This window comes from Paramormyrops kingsleyae, chromosome 18, assembly GCF_048594095.1.
Source record: "Paramormyrops kingsleyae isolate MSU_618 chromosome 18, PKINGS_0.4, whole genome shotgun sequence".
NCBI lineage: Eukaryota > Metazoa > Chordata > Actinopteri > Osteoglossiformes > Mormyridae > Paramormyrops > Paramormyrops kingsleyae.
In genome coordinates, this window is record NC_132814.1 from 20,272,621 (window position 1) to 20,290,009 (window position 17,389).

Below are 17,389 nucleotides of genomic sequence, written 5' to 3' on the forward strand. Positions count from 1 at the left end.
CAGGAAAATCACGCTGAAGACAATACTATATTACGTTAAATTGTAAACACATTTTTAAATTTAGGTCCTATATCTTTAAATAACATAATTGAAACAAATCGCAGCCACTTTGTATTTAAAGTAATATTATTAATTCAACATCTGATTGTGATATTTTCCCTCTGCATAAAATACAATTGAAGTACAACTGAAGGCTAGTGTATTTCTGCAATGTAGACACCCTTAAACTCATATATTGCTTCCTGTTCAGGCTTGATTGTTTACCTTGTGTCTTTCTTTAAGCCATATGTAGCTTTCTTAACTGCAATGTATTTGCATGTAAACCCGAACGTGTTGGTGTGAAGTTCATTCTCTTCTGTCTAGACTATGATTACGACCCCGTTTTCCCGCGTTTTACCTTGACCTTGGACTTCCCAGAATCTGCCTTTTGTACAAGATTTCTAAATGTTACAGTTGTTTGAACAGCAAAGAACCTAATTTCAAATTCAATGCATAAAATATACGCTAATATGTACTATTCAAATTTTAGTACTTTATTAAAGAATTCTGTAGTATGGATATTTAGTTATACCATAATCATTTTAAACAGAATTTGAAAAGACGACCGCCCAACTATGTGTGCAACTCAGAGGTAACATTAAAGTTAAGAATTTAAATCCAAGGTCTAAAATATTATCACTTTAATGATTAATGTACACGCACATTAATTAGAAAAAAATATCTCATTGCATCACAACTGATTAGAGTAAAAGCAGTTCTTTCAAATTGTGACTGGATTTATTTTGCTTAACGCAGTAGTCGACATAAAAAAGTAAACTGGTTTTTACATGAAATGTATCCGTTAATGTATATTGTATTGTATCGAAACCCAAGTCTTTACCTCAGCATTAAAATGCACGCGTATGTGTGTATGATCATTTTCCTTTATTCACAGCGAATGTTATATTTTCCGCCTCTCTAGCGTGTTTCTCAATGCGGATTTTCATTCCATTGTAAATGTATCATAATAAGAGGCCAGAGATAAATAAAAAAAAACATATGGTGAACTTAAAATATGTTAAAATGTACATTTAAACGTACACACACACGTATATATGTATATATAAAATGTTTGCTTAAATTCAGTAACTCAATATGATTTCCATAGAATCAGCCAAAATGCAAAGCTTGGCATCATCGTCAACGCTCCGAAGTCGGCCCTAAGGTTTCCCTTCGGGATTTTGTTTGAGTGACTTTATCCAATGAGATATCTGGCTACTCTTCAAGTAGTGCTATAGGGGAAAGCGAGGGGGTAGATTTTTTAAAGGGATGAATTCCCCCTCCCCTCTTACTCCTGCCTCGTTAATATGTCACGTGTCCTGGAGCCACAGCCTTAATGAACTGGACACTTGGGTATTGCATGCGCATGCGCCTGCGTAAAAATGTACTTGGAAATGAGGTGTCTATCTTGGAGTAGTCGACTTTTAAAAAGCGTCGGCAGCGCGTGATATGACGACTTCGCTGGTCCTGCATTCACGCTGGGCGGACACACTGATGTACGTTTATGAAAAAACCCCGAATGAAAATATTCAAAATAAAAACCAAACCATGGAGGGACTAAGCGGGAATTGCCCTGCGACCCACTGCAGAGAACTTATTTCGCACCCAGCTTTAGGGCGACATGCTGGCAGCATAGCGACTCACCAGGGCTCAGTTTACTCGGACATATCCTCTACAGAAGCCGGTCGACAGTGTCCCGCGCCCCAAACTTCATCTAGCGCATCCTTGGGCTATGGTTACCCTTTTGGAAGCCCTTATTACGGCTGCAGATTGTCTCACTCACACAACTTGCAGCAGAAGCCTTGTTCTTATCACCCAGTGGAGAAATACGCCGAAACAAGCAGCTCGTTGCCTACCGAAGAACTATCCAGCAGGGCCAAAGAGTTCGCTTTTTATCCTGGATTTCCCAGCTCATATCAGGCAGTCCCGGGTTACTTAGACGTATCAGTGGTCCCCAGTATTAGTGCACATCCCGAAACGCGGCACGATGCCTTGATTCCAATGGAGGGCTACCAGCACTGGGCTCTTTCTAACGGCTGGGACGGGCAGGTGTACTGCTCTAAAGAGCAAACGCAGTCCGCTCATCTCTGGAAATCACCGTTCCCAGGTATGGAAATCAGCGCGTCGGCACATTCAGTGACGTTTACAGAGTATTTCAGATTAGTTTAAAAGTTATTTTTAAAATTAAGAGTAATCTTACTAATCTATTTCAAATATACGAAAAACCTCAACAAATGATGATTCTTGTTGTGTTACGTGTATAGTTGACGTTCTTCTGGTTTGACTAAGTTCCTCGGGGCTGGATTCACTGGTTCATTTGTGTGTTCAATTTTTTTGTAACACAGCAGTAAAAAATATTCAGCAATCAATACTCCAAGACAATTCATCAAGGGGTTGCAGGTAGATACCATAATTAGTTGATTTTCTAAAATAAATCAGAGGAAATAGTGTAAAATGAACAGCCAAGGCATACACCGCCGAATGTCTTACAAAATAACTGAAAATACGCTGTTAAAATGAATCCGCTAAAGTCAGGTACGTTTTACCGTTTTTTCACCCAATTAGTGGGTCAGCAGAAATGTTAGTACTGTATATAACAAGAGCTCCATTTGATTCTGAAGATATGCTTTTGCCATACTGTAGGTACAGAGACAATGCCAAACGCGGTGTTTTCCCAATCCTCTCCGCAGCATTGCACATGTCGATATCTGATCTGCATGCATGTACTGGTAAACTTACATTTGTCTTCTAAGCTCATTGCTTAATGTTTGCCAGCAAATTTCCCCCATTTAAATACAAGCCTCGGCATTTAATTCGAGCAATTTTAATTCCGGTATTCACAGATGCATTTTAGAAATTTACTGTGCGATACACCGAGCTTCTAGTATGACAGTAATATCACTTTTATTGGTCTGACTTGTATTGCAAGCGGGTGTGTTAAAGATCAATACGAATTCCTTACTTACCTGCAGAAAAATGGTTCTCACGATATTAACACGTATCCCCGTTTTCAGCTTTTCTCTCCACCCAAGCGATATGTAATATTTTCACTTTAGACACGACAGAATGTATGTATGGATATCCCAAGGAAATATACTGCACGATATATATTTAAAAACCCCAAATTACTTACAAAAACACGACATCGAAATTTATAATTGCACAGTAATACGAGGAATGATCATTTCACCGAAAAATGGCGCAGAGGTTAAGCTGATACCGCCAGAGCTGCCTTTTTCTTTTTTGCATTTTTTTAGTATTGCATAGTGTATAATAATTGCAGCAAGGGCTACCCTGAGTAAACGTGACAATGACCTATGACTTCGTATGTGTGTGTGTGTGGGGGGGGTCGCTTTTGTCTCGATTTGAGCTTGTCGTCTACCGTATGTTTTTATCGAGCTTTAAAAAAAATGCATTTTTTAACTTGAATGTTCAAGGTGTTCGTTTTACCGAAATGAAATTGCTTATTTGTGGGTAAAACTTGAGAATGCTTCACAATGTCCCCTCAAATGACAACCGTGAAATGCTGCAGCATACGCAAGTCATATTCTGACTTACACCGAGACATGAGTGAAACAATAAGATGCATATGACTGTTACTTTGGCCAATCAGTACAAGTCTGTGGCGGCAAATAACCGAGAATATTTTGTTACTATCGTTATCTTAATATACAACGATGACTTAAGAAAGCTTAAATTTTTGTTACGCTGCCCACGTATTCAACAATATAACACAAAAGAAAAAGAAACCAATATTCAAAGTTAGACATAACTGATAAGAAGTCACATTTCCGAGCAAAGGTTGCGTTACTTTATTCAATAACTTTATGGACATTGCAGTATAGCTTAGTTTATTTTGTACTAGTGGAACTGGCCTACGTCATACCTTTTCAAATGAATACACACACTCATGCAAAACTTTTTATACATTGAAAAAGGGAAACACTCAGAAACACATTAGTAAAACACTGGGACGAATAGAAAATAAAAATATAAAAATCAACAGGTGGCAATAAATTAAATGTGTCACTTGTCGCAACGTATCTCTTAGCGTGTGGTGTAGGTTGTGACCAAACCCTTACGCCTGAATAACTGAATATTGTTTCAGGCGTAGTTTTGAAGAGAATGCATTCTAATTTAGTTGTCTTAGTAAATGTGATTGGGTAGACTAGGGGATTAAATGAAGCAGTACATTATTAGTATGGATTACTGTTACTTTTGTGCGTGACCATGAAGCTTACTGTTTTATGGCATTGCTTATATGAGTACTAAACGCCGGCCTAAGAGGACACATATTAAAACGCAGACGCACTTTAGTATATGCCAAATGTTATAAGTACTGACACGTTCTTTAAAAATAATTTCCGCGAGCGCACGCAAGCTTCTGTTCGTACCTATTTCACAAGTTTTTTGCCAAGACACTAAAAACCTTTATACAGATGATTATTTGTTAAAATATTGGAAATATATTGAAATATATTTTTTAACCGTGTTATTTTAATATTATAACTAAAGTCAAGTATTCAAAATAAAGAAATAAGTACATTATTGTGGAATGCCCAGTGACCAAAATAAAGTTCCTCTGTGTTTATAGTGAAGAGCTGACATTTATGTGGGAAAATATCCAAGAGCGTCGTTAAGCTCCGTCCATCTAGTGTCATAATAGGATCTTTCAACAATATAGTTATTCAGTAATGTGGTGTAAACGATATGACAGCGTTTCTAAATATGTTGTGAGATAAACCTATAAATAAAATCGTTATAACGTGTAAGCGGTTTGTCTCATTCAGGTATCCGGGTCCTGGTACAAGCAGTTCGATTGTTATTGTTGTTATTCGCACCGTGGTATTGCTATATGTTACATTTCCTGGAAATGTTGGTATTTCAGGCTAACGTATTCGGATTTTATTTATTTATGTATTTTTGTATTCCCTTTTTTTGTAGATGTGGTTCCCCTACAGCCCGAAGTGAGCAGCTACCGCCGCGGCCGCAAGAAGCGCGTCCCCTATACCAAGTTGCAGCTCAAGGAGCTGGAGAAAGAATACGCGACTAGTAAGTTCATCACCAAAGACAAGAGGAGACGTATTTCCGCCACGACAAACCTTTCTGAAAGGCAGGTCACCATTTGGTTCCAGAATCGGCGTGTGAAAGAGAAGAAATTTGTCAGCAAATCCAAGAACGCTACCCACGCGCACAACACCTGATACCCGCACGAGCTTGTTCTCGCTATGAATTTATTGTGATTAAAACTATTGTTTCCTAACAAAAATCACTTGAGTGAAGACTCTGTTCTGAACTCTCTTTCTCCCAGATACGCTTAATCCTATTTATAAATTAAAGCCTGATTCTGTTGCATCAACACAATTACTTCTCTGGACATGGAACAGATGCTGTGAAAAACACGAGGAAGCAAACTGAACATTGTCTTTTATATGGCCGTGTAAAGATTTGTATATATGTATATGATATTTAATATAATCTTTGTTTCAAAAAGACGCGTTTTCCCGAATAATTCACACACAACTCTCTGTTTCTCACAGCATTCTTATCATACATAAATGTACTTTTTGGGGAAAACCAGAGAGATGATTCCATTATCCAATTCAAACGTTATAAAACAGAATAGGCGATTGTATGTTACCTGAAGAGAAAATCAAAGCACCAGCAAGCAATGAAAAGTAAATCAGAAAACCAAGACCACGAGTCAAACAAAGAAACTGTCTTCTGCATGGACCAGCATGGTGTAGATTCCCATCTTCACAAAATGAACTTCGAGAGGAACAGGGTATAAAACGTGTCGATAGCTTGTAAAGGCCGACCATTGAAGCAAGAGTCCCAGTTTTGAAATGGGCCATACAATGGTTTCCTTATTTAATTTGTATACCCACGTTCTGACAAGAGTTGTGTATATCGTCACACTTAGTTTCTTTGTCAGTGAGGAATATGTCTTTCTGTCATGCAACTGGAGTTATTGTAAAAAAAAAAAAATTAAAATGACTGAGTATTGTACAATGATGCACAGTATACTTTCTCGTTTTTGTTTGTATGCACACATCAATATGTAAACGTTTGTCATCTTTTTGTGCGTTTTGTGAATAGAGTGTGTGAACTGTATTATCGTGTTTGACCAGTGAGTATGGAACGGAATAAAACGTGAAGACGACGTCTAACCATGGCGATGACAATGATATCTGGTAATGAAAAAATAAAAGGTTATAGCATGCAAGCTATAAACAAATGAATTCACAACGGATTTGTGCTATACAAAACAAAATGATTTCACAACATCACATAAACCATGTCCCTGATTAATACAACATTGTTTAATGGTGCGCCTGAAATGCTTGGGAATATGAATGATTTTTTTTTTAACTCTTCCATGAATCATTTAAAAGACAAAGGTAAAGTTAAGTAAAAATCTTCTACGATTATAAAGGTCTCATCTGAACATTAAAATTGCTTATTGCAATTATCAAATTTAAAGGTTTACCTGCCAGCTTTTCCAGTTGGATTCGGCGCTGTCGTTTACATTCAGTAATTCTCAAACTATATATAATCAACTATATAAACAACTCTTAAAATGTAATGTAATCGGTAGGCAGGAATAAGCTGAAATAATCTGGCTCCGTGATCTCCAATACAGACATCTAAAATATATGAAGAACAACACGTTGGCCGCTTAAGATGCAGAAGTTATTTCAACTTAAATTGAGGCCTGGTGTTCTTAAGCGCGGGTACCAACAGCCCAGTGAAACGGATACTTCCGGTTTCAGCTTAATTCTTTGCATTACGAGTGAATATTATATTTCATCGCATTACATTTTTTATGACATCCAGCTTTTCTTGTTTTAAATCCCTACTTGCCTCTTACGGGGCCGCGAAGAGCAGCACGGACCGAGCCGCCGACGCATAGCACGTGTTCCCGCTTATCGGGCTCTTTTCACGTGGCTTATGAATCTGAGTATGATCTAATAAGCGACACAACAACAATAACAACAACAACAAATATAGTAAACAGTCAGAATTCATACAAACGCAAGCCTAAATAATTATTGATTAAGCAGTCTATTGGCTAGTTAAATTGTAAATGAAATTTGAAATGTAAGTTCTTTCAGGGGTAATACTGACATACCCCTAAAACCATCCGAAGGGGAGTCTATCAAAACGCTCCACATGGGTTGGAAAAAATGGTATCAGTAGATTACGTAGTCCAGTAATTTTAAATAATCGTATATTTGAATAAAGACAAAAATGTATTTTTCTTTGCAGATCCCGTGTCAGGTATCACTTTTCAGAAATTAGATATTTTTTAAGCATGCTGTGCAGCGAACTTCCATTTTATGTGATGCAATTAATGGGCAATTAATGTAAATTACACGCATTTATTTAACATGCCAGTTTCACATCTCACCAGTTTCAAAAGTACGAACATTTAGTTGTATTTGGTCTCTTCCCAAAAGAAACTTACAGCCTAATCACAATTCTATGTAAACACAGCAAATAACTGAGTAGGCTAATTACACTCATACGCCGCAAGTCCTATGTAAATATTTGTCCGTTAACCTGCCAAGTAGCATTTCATTCAATTGCTGATATGTAATTCCACATTAGGGATGTAGATAAAAATTGAGAAATTCTCTCAAACGAACAAAAAGAACTTTCGGCCATGGTAGATACGATTTTAACAACTCTGAGCTATTAGCTGAGTTCTCCCCAAACGAGCTTGATGGGCCGAATGGCCTCCTCTCGTTCGTAAATTTCTTATCTTCTGATGTTATGTTACGCTATCACAGAGCTGTGTGGATTTCCCGTGGAAGTGTGTCATTTTGGCATATTATTGAAAACATTTAACACAACACCGTGCCGAGGGGCGATAAATATGTAAGGCATAGCTAAAACAACCGGCTTATACCGCATAAAAATATACAATATCTTGTGCCAATCCATTTCTTTTGTGTTAACCTGTCCCGAAACCATCAATGCATTACCCTTGACCATGACTATGCGGCCACTTTGACCTTGACATCACGCGGCTTTCGCGAAATAAACGGGGTGGGGGTCTCAGTTCTCACAATTTGTTTGTAGGAAAACAAAGTGTTATTTCAACGTCTAGACAGCTCCAGTTAATGACACGCCATAAATATATAAACAGGCAAAGTGCTGGGATATCCTCCGACGCAAGGATTTCTAGCCTATATATTTTCTAACTGAAATCACAGAAGTCAGTTTCGCAGGCTTGCATTTTATTTTATTTGGAAATGTAGTTTACAGAATCATTTATACCCCAGTTCCATATCCAAGTCAAGTCAATCCATTTCCCAAACCACCAGTGCATTTTCCAGTTCCTTTTTGAGGCGTGACCGCAAAGTACAAGTAAACCATTGATAGAATCCGACTTCTCCACATCAGTCATCAACCGGGAACATGATTAATGTTCGTTTGTTTACAGTTATTAGTAAAATCGTGGATTTAGGAGTACCGAGGCATCGCACTTCATGTTTGAAGGTATGGCTGGTCTGTTTATACCGAGCAACAGGAGTTAATTGCAACTTTTTTCAGTACTATAAACTAATGCAGTATGTTTAGACCTCATGAGGAATTTGAAATCTAATAATTTCATGCAAACATTAGACTGTTAGCAATGTTACTGAAATTGGCATTTTTAATGTAAAATTGTTGTGTTATATTACATACTAAATTATATAATATTATGTTTTATCAAGTCAGACCTTATGCAAAGGCCTGTGTTTGTGCTACACAAATGTCCACCCATTCCATTTATAAACACACAAAAGATATAAATTATTCTCCATAATTGTGTTATTTTCAAAAGAAAGCCAACAATAAACACTAATTTCCTACTGAGAATGCACTAGCTAAATATATATTGGATGAGATTAATAGAAAAATATGCAATATTTCGTGCATTTTTGAAATTCCGAGAGAGGGAACATCTCGCAATATCCTTCTCAGTATTTTCCGCATTGATTTAATTTGTAATCACCACAAATATATTTTCTTAGCTCATATTTGTTTATGCTATCCATTATTTATTTATTATCTTATTTTACTTTATTTAACAGACGCTTTTTGTCCAAAGCGGCGTGGAAGCGAAGCAAATAGCGGATTACACACATACGGCAGTCGGCGAGTGAGGTTTTGCTACTTACAAATGCTTATTAACACATTCGATTACAAAATTTGGTTTCACTGCAAGTAAGATTTTGAAATAATGGGCAGCAGAGGTACTTAAAAACATAACATTTCGTGCTGAAAGTTGTTTTTAACATTAAATCTTTCGTATGTCCGGACTGCTGTTCAATTCCCCCAAACATTTCAGCTACAAGCTTTCAGCTCTTCGCATTGATAGCCGATACAATGTGGGGAGCTAAAACAAACGGCGTATTACTACGTACTGGATACAGCAACTGTGCAGAGCAGAGCAGAGAAGACATGTACAGGCGGCTGATAACCTCTGGCGGCGGCAGAGTGAACTGATAGAGGGGAACTAGGCGTAAGCGCGCCACTCCAGTGTAAACACCGTATTTACCAGCCTTTGTGCGCTTTACTCCTTGAATGTCTTCTGATTCAAAAAAATAATAATAACCATTTTTATAATGTTTATGCCATTTGTTTTATCTGTGACTCGGTAATTTGACACACCTAAAGTACATTAAAATTAAATTAAAACTTCGTTAACATCCCTAACTCTAATACAGCCATAATTTGATTAAGAGTTCAACTTGCATTTTATGTGAAGAGTTGACAACAAAGTTTGCTGAAATAAGATTCTGCTGAATTCGTAGATTACCTTTTTATTCAGCATACAACTCTGTCATACTAGTGCCGGATTTTTTAGAATTTCACAAACTTTATATTCACAATCCATTGCGGTTATGCTATGGACGGTATACGTGCTCTGTGTTATTGATGAAATTGGGTTTTGTGTATTTACCTATTTTTTCACGTTCCCGATATCCATAGCTTGTGTTTGTTACCCGGGATATTAAATGAGTTTAGATAGATAGATAGATAGATAGATAGATAGATAGATAGATAGATAGATAGATAGATAGATAGATAGATGATCACGGCTCTGCAGATTAACGTCTTTCTTCTACAAATTAAATTCCTCAGTTTCGGAAATCAATACGTAAATGTTACCCGTGTGTGTGAGAGAATTTCCCATGAAACAAATATTTTGTTCTCTTTGGATTTGACTCTGTATTTTGTAAAATTTCTCAACAAATTTTTACATATGTGTCGGAAGGTGCATGTTTAGTTAACAGTTCAGACAGATAATATTGATCGCATGGGTAAATATGTGTCCAACAGTAAACAATGCCAAACATCATGCGTCACAGTTCCAATTTTTAAAACCTTTTAGAAGAATGCCCTCAGCCTAACACTATGATCACGTAGCACAATCTTCCACAAGTTATGAAGTTTGCCTAAAAGGAACAGCAACGACAATATCTAAAGTCAGAAATTAAAAAGCATCTCATGCTTTTATTAACATGAAATTTAGATACTAATGGCGAATCTGTCTTTGAGTCACTCTTTTAGAAATAGCCTAATAATAATGATCTCGACTACGTCGTCACTGGTGTGTTTTCTTTATCCGTGAAGTGCAATGTAGAAATATTAAGACGCCCTTATTCAAGCTCATGGTACAGATTAGGCAGTTAGTCCATAAGAAAGTCGTGTTAGCGCACACTTAAGAATCACAAGAAAGTACACAGTGATGCGATTCTCATTGGCAACCGTATCTGCATGCGTGCAGATGTAATTAAAATGCAAACTGAAAAGTGAATTTTGTTTTCAAAATTCAATTTAAGACTGGTCAACTCACCAAAACTAAAAATGCACTGGTATTTTTTATTCGTAGAAAACTACAATAATTAGAAGAGTCACTAAGAAAAAAAGATGTCCTGACAGAACTAGAATGAAGAGAGTCTATTTCATTCAATCGCACGGTCCCGGCTGGACGCATCACTGGGCCGTCATTTCAATAAGCCCTCATGCACTAGACGGTGACCTTGAACTGCCACGTGCAACTGAATCGTGGGCTCTGTCTAGTGAACGGTATTTTAAGCATGCCATGTGCTTAGGGGGTTTTCCAGTGTGTTTCTATTGGTATATATTAAATTACATACGTCTGCTTAATTTTAGTGAGAAGTTTCGAATCTCTGTCGGTGCTTCTTCTGTCTTCTAGGGTTGCTCCTTCGTCGATTTGAACGCCGTGTTGCATTAATTTTACCTAAAGGTAATTTAATAGTACAAATGATTCTGAAGAAATAAATAGATTTGCATGCCTTATTTTACATCCAAATGGTAGCTTGTACTTCTGTCTGTGATTGTACATACCATTTATAATGGACTTGTAAATTAATATGAGCGATCGACTATGGATATTTCTGGAACACTGTATAAGATCCTGTGATCCCACACCATTAGCCTGTCTTTATTGTTAGTCTGCATGGGAAGACAGACAGGCTGGTGGGCTAACTTTGCTAGCTGTATATTAGCTGATATTCCAGAAATTATTCAGTGAAAATCGTAATTCTCCATGTTGTTGCTTCACGGCTACACTATCTGCCTGGTAAGATCTAGAAAACAAAGATTCCCTTAAGATTTGCGGGCAGATATCATTAAAATGTACGGCGGATTCTTGGAATCTATTTTTAAAGTTAAGTTTAAAAAAAATGTATCACTGTGCTTACTTACGTTTTGCTTGTAACACCCAATTTATTCCTCCATACTAAACAGAAGGAAACTGAATAAGAAAAGCACAAGAGGATATAGCGTAAACAGTTCATAGTGAGTTTTTTAGATTCTAGATACCAGAAAATATCTTCTGTTACTCTCTTCTCTGGCAGTATCTAGTATTTTGTATTTTTCTGTACATCATTTACTGATATTGAAGTCTACTAATATGCGGGCAGTATACTGTAAAATAAAATTAATCAATATAAATAAACATATATGTTCATATTTATATTCTCCGTGTATATATATAAATTACATAAACAGCATCGATCAGAAAGTGTCGTAAGTGGTCAGCTTCACAAGTATGAAAGAAAATGGTTTCAATTCTAAAAAATATAATCGTTTCCATGTACGGGCGCTAACTGCACACGTGTCATATTCGCCGAGTTACTATATATGGGCCACAACATACATATTTTACATAAAATCTTCCTAGTTGGTCGTTGTCTGGGTGTTGGAGGCTACAAGTCTAATTTATTAAAATACTATGCATTTCGATTACTTTTAAATGGAAACATATGCAACAAAATTTACGTAACACATCGTGGAAAAGCAGTTGTAAAGTGTGGTTTTAACGTAAGGGTTAAATATTTTTCGCTGATTGCTTAACTTAAAAAAAAATCCTCATGCTTTATCAGGTTATTGATAAATTACACAATTATTTCATCTTCATTATGGTTGATTTACTAAGTGACATTAATGTCTAGTTTTCTTGGAATGGCATCAGCTACTTGAAGAATATTCAATAGGCTACTCGAAATATAGGCAGATAATTTGTTTCTTTGTTTAATCTATTTACTTATTTCCTTAATATGTGGCCTATATACAATGTTACAATGATAATACGTAGACCTATATAATAACACATATGTTGCATGGAGTTTCACCCTGCTGGCGCTCCAAAGATACTGGTATAATTCATTTGAAATTATTAAAGGCTTTACAGAATGATTTCCAGTATATGACTGGGAATGTTTATTGGCGTATCTGTTAAAGTTGCTCCTATGAGGTATGAGCCAGTGTATTATTTGAAATACGCTGTTAAAATAACCTTAGCGAGCATCGCCCAACTTTACAGAGCCAGTGGTTTCAACCTGGTGACCCCCTTTACTGTAAATATGTGTGAAGAGCGCTTGTGAGCATCACTCTTTGCTTAAAACAAGCCTGTAAAACAGAGGCATCACAGCTTTATGTGACACTGAATTCAACCATAATTTGCTCTAAAATACAATGTCAAAGGCACCCCGCCTTCTTACAAAATAAATATTTTTTTCTTGAGGATAAGTGTTTAAATACTATTTGCTGTCTATTGAAAGCATTACATGACGCTTGGGATAGTTTCAAGTATTTACAGACTTCGTTTTTGAAATCTGCACATTGGGGACGCAGATAATACCAAAACATGACGGGATTCTACATTTTAATAAAATATTTTATAGTATTTTAAAAGCATATAAAACCCGTAATACAGAAGTTAATGTTTTGTTTTGTCTGCAAAAAACCTAGTGGGTGGTGCCTACGCGCGTAAATTAGCCCAATCACGTGACGTGATGGCGGCCAATGAGCTGCAGCCCTAGCTTTAACTACGTTAAATGTCAGATTGCAATAAACTAGAAGCTGTTGGTCGGGCCCGCGGAAATGGGCGAGCATAATCTTCTTAATCCTGGTTTTGTGGGACCGTTGGTAAACATCCACACTGGAGACACCTTCTACTTTCCAAATTTTAGAGCATCCGGGGGACAGCTGGCGGGGCTACCCTCTCTCTCCTATCCGAGAAGGGACAATGTGTGCGCTCTCCCGTGGAACCCATCGGAGTCGTGCAATGGATACCCTCAGTCCTACTTTGGTAGCCCAGTGTCCATTAACCCTTCCTTCAACCGATCATGTGAAATCACCCGGCCAGATGAAGGAAAATGCTATTATAACAACGGTAGTGGGAACAGGGAAAGTTGTTCCGAGGGCGCTGGTTTGAAAAGAGAGGACAGGTCAAGGGACAGTTCCTCATTAGCGTCTGAGCACGGACTGCACAATGGCATGAGCAACAGTGGTGCTTTTTCTAAATATGATTATGGGACTGAGCAGCTAACCCAAGACCCACCGTCCTGTCAATCCCTTGAATCCGATTCAAGCTCGTCGCTGCTCACTGAAGGAGGAAAGACCTCTGGCAGCGACCCACAGACGCTGACTTCGCCGGTAGATCATGCGAACAGTATGGCAGCGGGCGGAGGTGAGACGCTTGCAAGCTCGGTAACACTAGGTTCCTTTTACACACGATTATACCGTTGTTACAGAATTCATATATTTTGTTAAAATGTAACGTTGATTTGTCACAGTTATCGAACCAGTACATTTTGTCTTAACTGCTGTCGGCTTGCTTGGTGAAGAAACGCCGCTAGGGGTTGCACTTAAAATGCTTCCCACATTCAGGAATTTACATTCAGTCTTTTAAACAACTAGTAAAAACAACACTATAAAATTCGATATTTGCCATCGAATGCACGTATTTTAAGCACAATTACCTTAACATTGTTTGTCTCTTGCGATTCATATAAATGTAGATGTAGCCTATTTATATATAGCAAAAAGCACAGCGCTTTTGATTGTGGAGATAAATTAGTTCAGGGGTATTTAACGCTCAGCTGTGCTTGCCTAAGTAGAGTAGCGAGGTTTTTGTTTTTGTTTTAATGACTCGTAAACAGAATTAATATCTCTTCTTTGTTCATTTCAAAGCCGTTTAATATGCCCCCAAAACGGCAACTAAGCCGTGGAGTTTGCAAGCGAGACTTCATTATCGCGTTAATGTACATTTAACAACGACAGTAAAACCTTAGCGTGACAGATACTGTAAATTATTCAATCTGAATAACGAGTCGAATTTTCCATTTCGATTTACATTTTCTATAGTTATGTGCTTATTTTATGTTGTAAACAGAATCCGTTAGAATCCGTAAAATTCAAAATCAAGTTCAAAGACATAGGGCTGCACATTTGTTTGAGTCTGTGTGGGGTGCTTCAGACCGTATTCACAGACATTAACGCAGAGACTTCTGAAGATGCTTCGTGTGGGCTTCACTAATTCATATCACCTAATCAGACACTTACATTTCCTCTGCAGGTACTCCGTGGTATCCGATGCACACCCGGACCCGCAAGAAACGTAAACCTTACTCCAAACTGCAGCTGGCTGAGCTGGAGGGCGAGTTCATGCTAAACGAGTTCATCACAAGGCAGCGGCGTAGGGAGCTGTCCGACCGGCTGAACCTCAGTGACCAACAAGTTAAAATCTGGTTTCAGAACCGGCGAATGAAAAAGAAAAGACTGTTACTGAGAGAGCAAGCTCTGTCATTCTTTTAGAATACACCTTACTCAGCATTTAATCATATATCGGGACACCAATCCATTTTTGATTTACGACACTTAGAATTCTGTTTGGTTTCTTTATTGGAAAGCTTACACTATTTTCATGGATATATCAGTGTCTGTTTTGCTATGATTTTTTGTTAGTATGGTTTGCCGAAAACAATATATTTGCGACTAGAGGCATAGGCGACTGCTCTGACACAATCTGAGTTAAAATGCCAGAGTACAAAATGCTTCCACACTTCCATAATCATGAATTAGATTATTGCTAGTTCTATTGTCAATACAACCATGATTCGCCGTAAGAATGGCGTTTCCCATTTATTTATGTCCATAAAAGCCATCACTCTCGATATTTCTGAAAAATGCTTTGTAAACGCAAATGAAGCAGCTTCAGAAAATGGGATTAATGACGGGAGAAGTAGATAAAATAAGTAACGAGGGAAGAAAATGCTTTCTTTTTATCGGTCGGTACGAAGGAAGATCATTTGCAGTGATTTTCAATTCCAACACAAAAGTTGGAGCAGAGAGACACAGGGAAGTACAATAAAACGCTTGTATCCACGCCACAATTAGCACCACGTGCTATGGGGATGTTCATGGTCAAGGACAGGATGAGTGCGCTCCAGCTCTCTGACTCACTAATTCAGCAAGACTCAGAACCCCAAACCCGACATTTTATTGGCCTGTATGTTATATAAACACGCTTCTGTAAACTTTTGAAAACAGGCAATGTAGGTAAGATACGCTTGATCGCCCTCGAAGTTTTCAACTGAGATTTAGATATTGGGCGAAGGAGTAGAATGGTGTCCATGTTCAGTATTCAAGTTCAGTATTAACTCTGAGTCCGAGTCCCCCCCCCGTAAACTGTAATGGAATGTTGCAGTTGTAAGAAAATACTTTTCTCGTTCGTCTGTCTGCTGCCCACACGTGTAATTTTGCCCTAGTTTAATTACGTAGAAATATAAAATAACCTGTTGTACAATACGCGTCAATCAAACGTTTGTGGCGTGAAACAGAAATCTGAATTGGGTAAAATAACAATTAACATGTACTAGCCTCCAATGAAACGTAACTGATAACTGCATTTAATAATTGCTAAATATTCAATTATGCGAAAGGTCACTCTGACACCAGGGTGGTTCTTAAATCGCATCGCTTTTAATATAACGCATGCAAAGTCTAATATTCTACGAGTTTTATAATAAATCCAAAATATCTGTTACTCTCAATTGCATCTTATATAGTGTTAAATATACAGACGTTTTTAACGAAACTTGTCGGTTATTTTAATGAACTGTGTTCTTCATTTACATTCTTTTTTGATTAACTATTCCGTAAATGTGATTGCATTAAAATGTATATCGTCTGTTCTGAATTTCTACATGCAATTTTTTTTAATGGTATGTTCTACGTGACAAGTGGATAGCGCTAATTTCTGATTTTTTCCAGTATATATATCTGTGTCTCCAAGAATCCTTATAGCAATGTATCTTGTGTATTCTGTTGTAAAGGTATGAACAATTATAAACACACACCCATGCACATATTCATTAATGTACATATCTTGTTGACCACCTTATAAATAAACTCTTCAACGACAATTTAATTAATTTAAATTAATATTTTATAATTATATTTCTACTGCTGCTACTACAGTAATATATTGACAGTTAAGTTGGGTAGACGTGAAATTAAATTACATTTGTTCATTGAGGCTCTAAATATGCATGCTTGTGCTACTGTGTAAATAAAACCGTGGTTTTCCACATAGTCCGTGTTTTAAAAGTGTGAGCCTGTATAGTACAGAAAAGAAGGTATTCATTTCAATTTCAAACTCAAAAGGTTTATTGTCATTAGTACAACTGCTGCGTACAATGAGATTCTCACTCGCGTGCTGCCTGCAGTAATAAACAGGGTAACAAGACATGGGACAAACAGTAACAGGACACAGGATAGAACTTGGTAAAGTAAAAGCAAGAGGAAATATGAATATCTAATTTATGTTGTTATGTTATTTCATCTTTAAGAGCAAATCCTCAGAAAAAAATTACCCCTCCAGTACAATTTGGATTATTTTCATGTAAAACATGTTTCTGAAATGGAGGTGTTATCTACCAATGGCCCTATAGATAGGGAATGTCATATATTATGGGATTCTAACGAAAAATATTGCAATGATTTGTGCATAACTTTCGGTGTAAGAATATATTTACAGCGG

General features: G+C 37.2%; 2 protein-coding genes across 2 annotated transcripts; both read left to right on the forward strand.

Moving 5' to 3' along the window:
- The first annotated feature begins 1,460 nt into the window (after positions 1-1,460).
- LOC111837113 (homeobox protein Hox-C13a-like) lies at positions 1,461-6,227 on the forward strand. Its single transcript, XM_023798945.2, has 2 exons — positions 1,461-2,146; positions 4,984-6,227. Exons 1-2 carry the CDS (start codon positions 1,489-1,491, stop codon positions 5,241-5,243), a joined length of 918 nt encoding a protein of 305 aa, XP_023654713.2. The 5' UTR covers positions 1,461-1,488; the 3' UTR covers positions 5,244-6,227.
- A 7,190-nt stretch (positions 6,228-13,417) lies between these two features.
- On the forward strand, positions 13,418-16,941 carry hoxc12a (homeobox C12a). Its single transcript, XM_023798788.2, has 2 exons — positions 13,418-14,035; positions 14,924-16,941. Exons 1-2 carry the CDS (start codon positions 13,447-13,449, stop codon positions 15,160-15,162), a joined length of 828 nt encoding a protein of 275 aa, XP_023654556.1. The 5' UTR covers positions 13,418-13,446; the 3' UTR covers positions 15,163-16,941.
- Positions 16,942-17,389: the final 448 nt, after the last annotated feature.

Excerpts from the sequence above, each read along its gene's own strand:
- LOC111837113 (XM_023798945.2), top strand. The coding sequence starts at position 1,489 with ATGACGACTTCGCTGGTCCTGCATTCACGCTGGGCGGACACACTGATG. Across the intron at positions 2,147-4,983 it reads CTGGAAATCACCGTTCCCAG|ATGTGGTTCCCCTACAGCCC; the intron begins GTATGGAAATCA and ends CTTTTTTTGTAG.
- hoxc12a (XM_023798788.2), top strand. The coding sequence starts at position 13,447 with ATGGGCGAGCATAATCTTCTTAATCCTGGTTTTGTGGGACCGTTGGTA. Across the intron at positions 14,036-14,923 it reads CAGTATGGCAGCGGGCGGAG|GTACTCCGTGGTATCCGATG; the intron begins GTGAGACGCTTG and ends TTTCCTCTGCAG.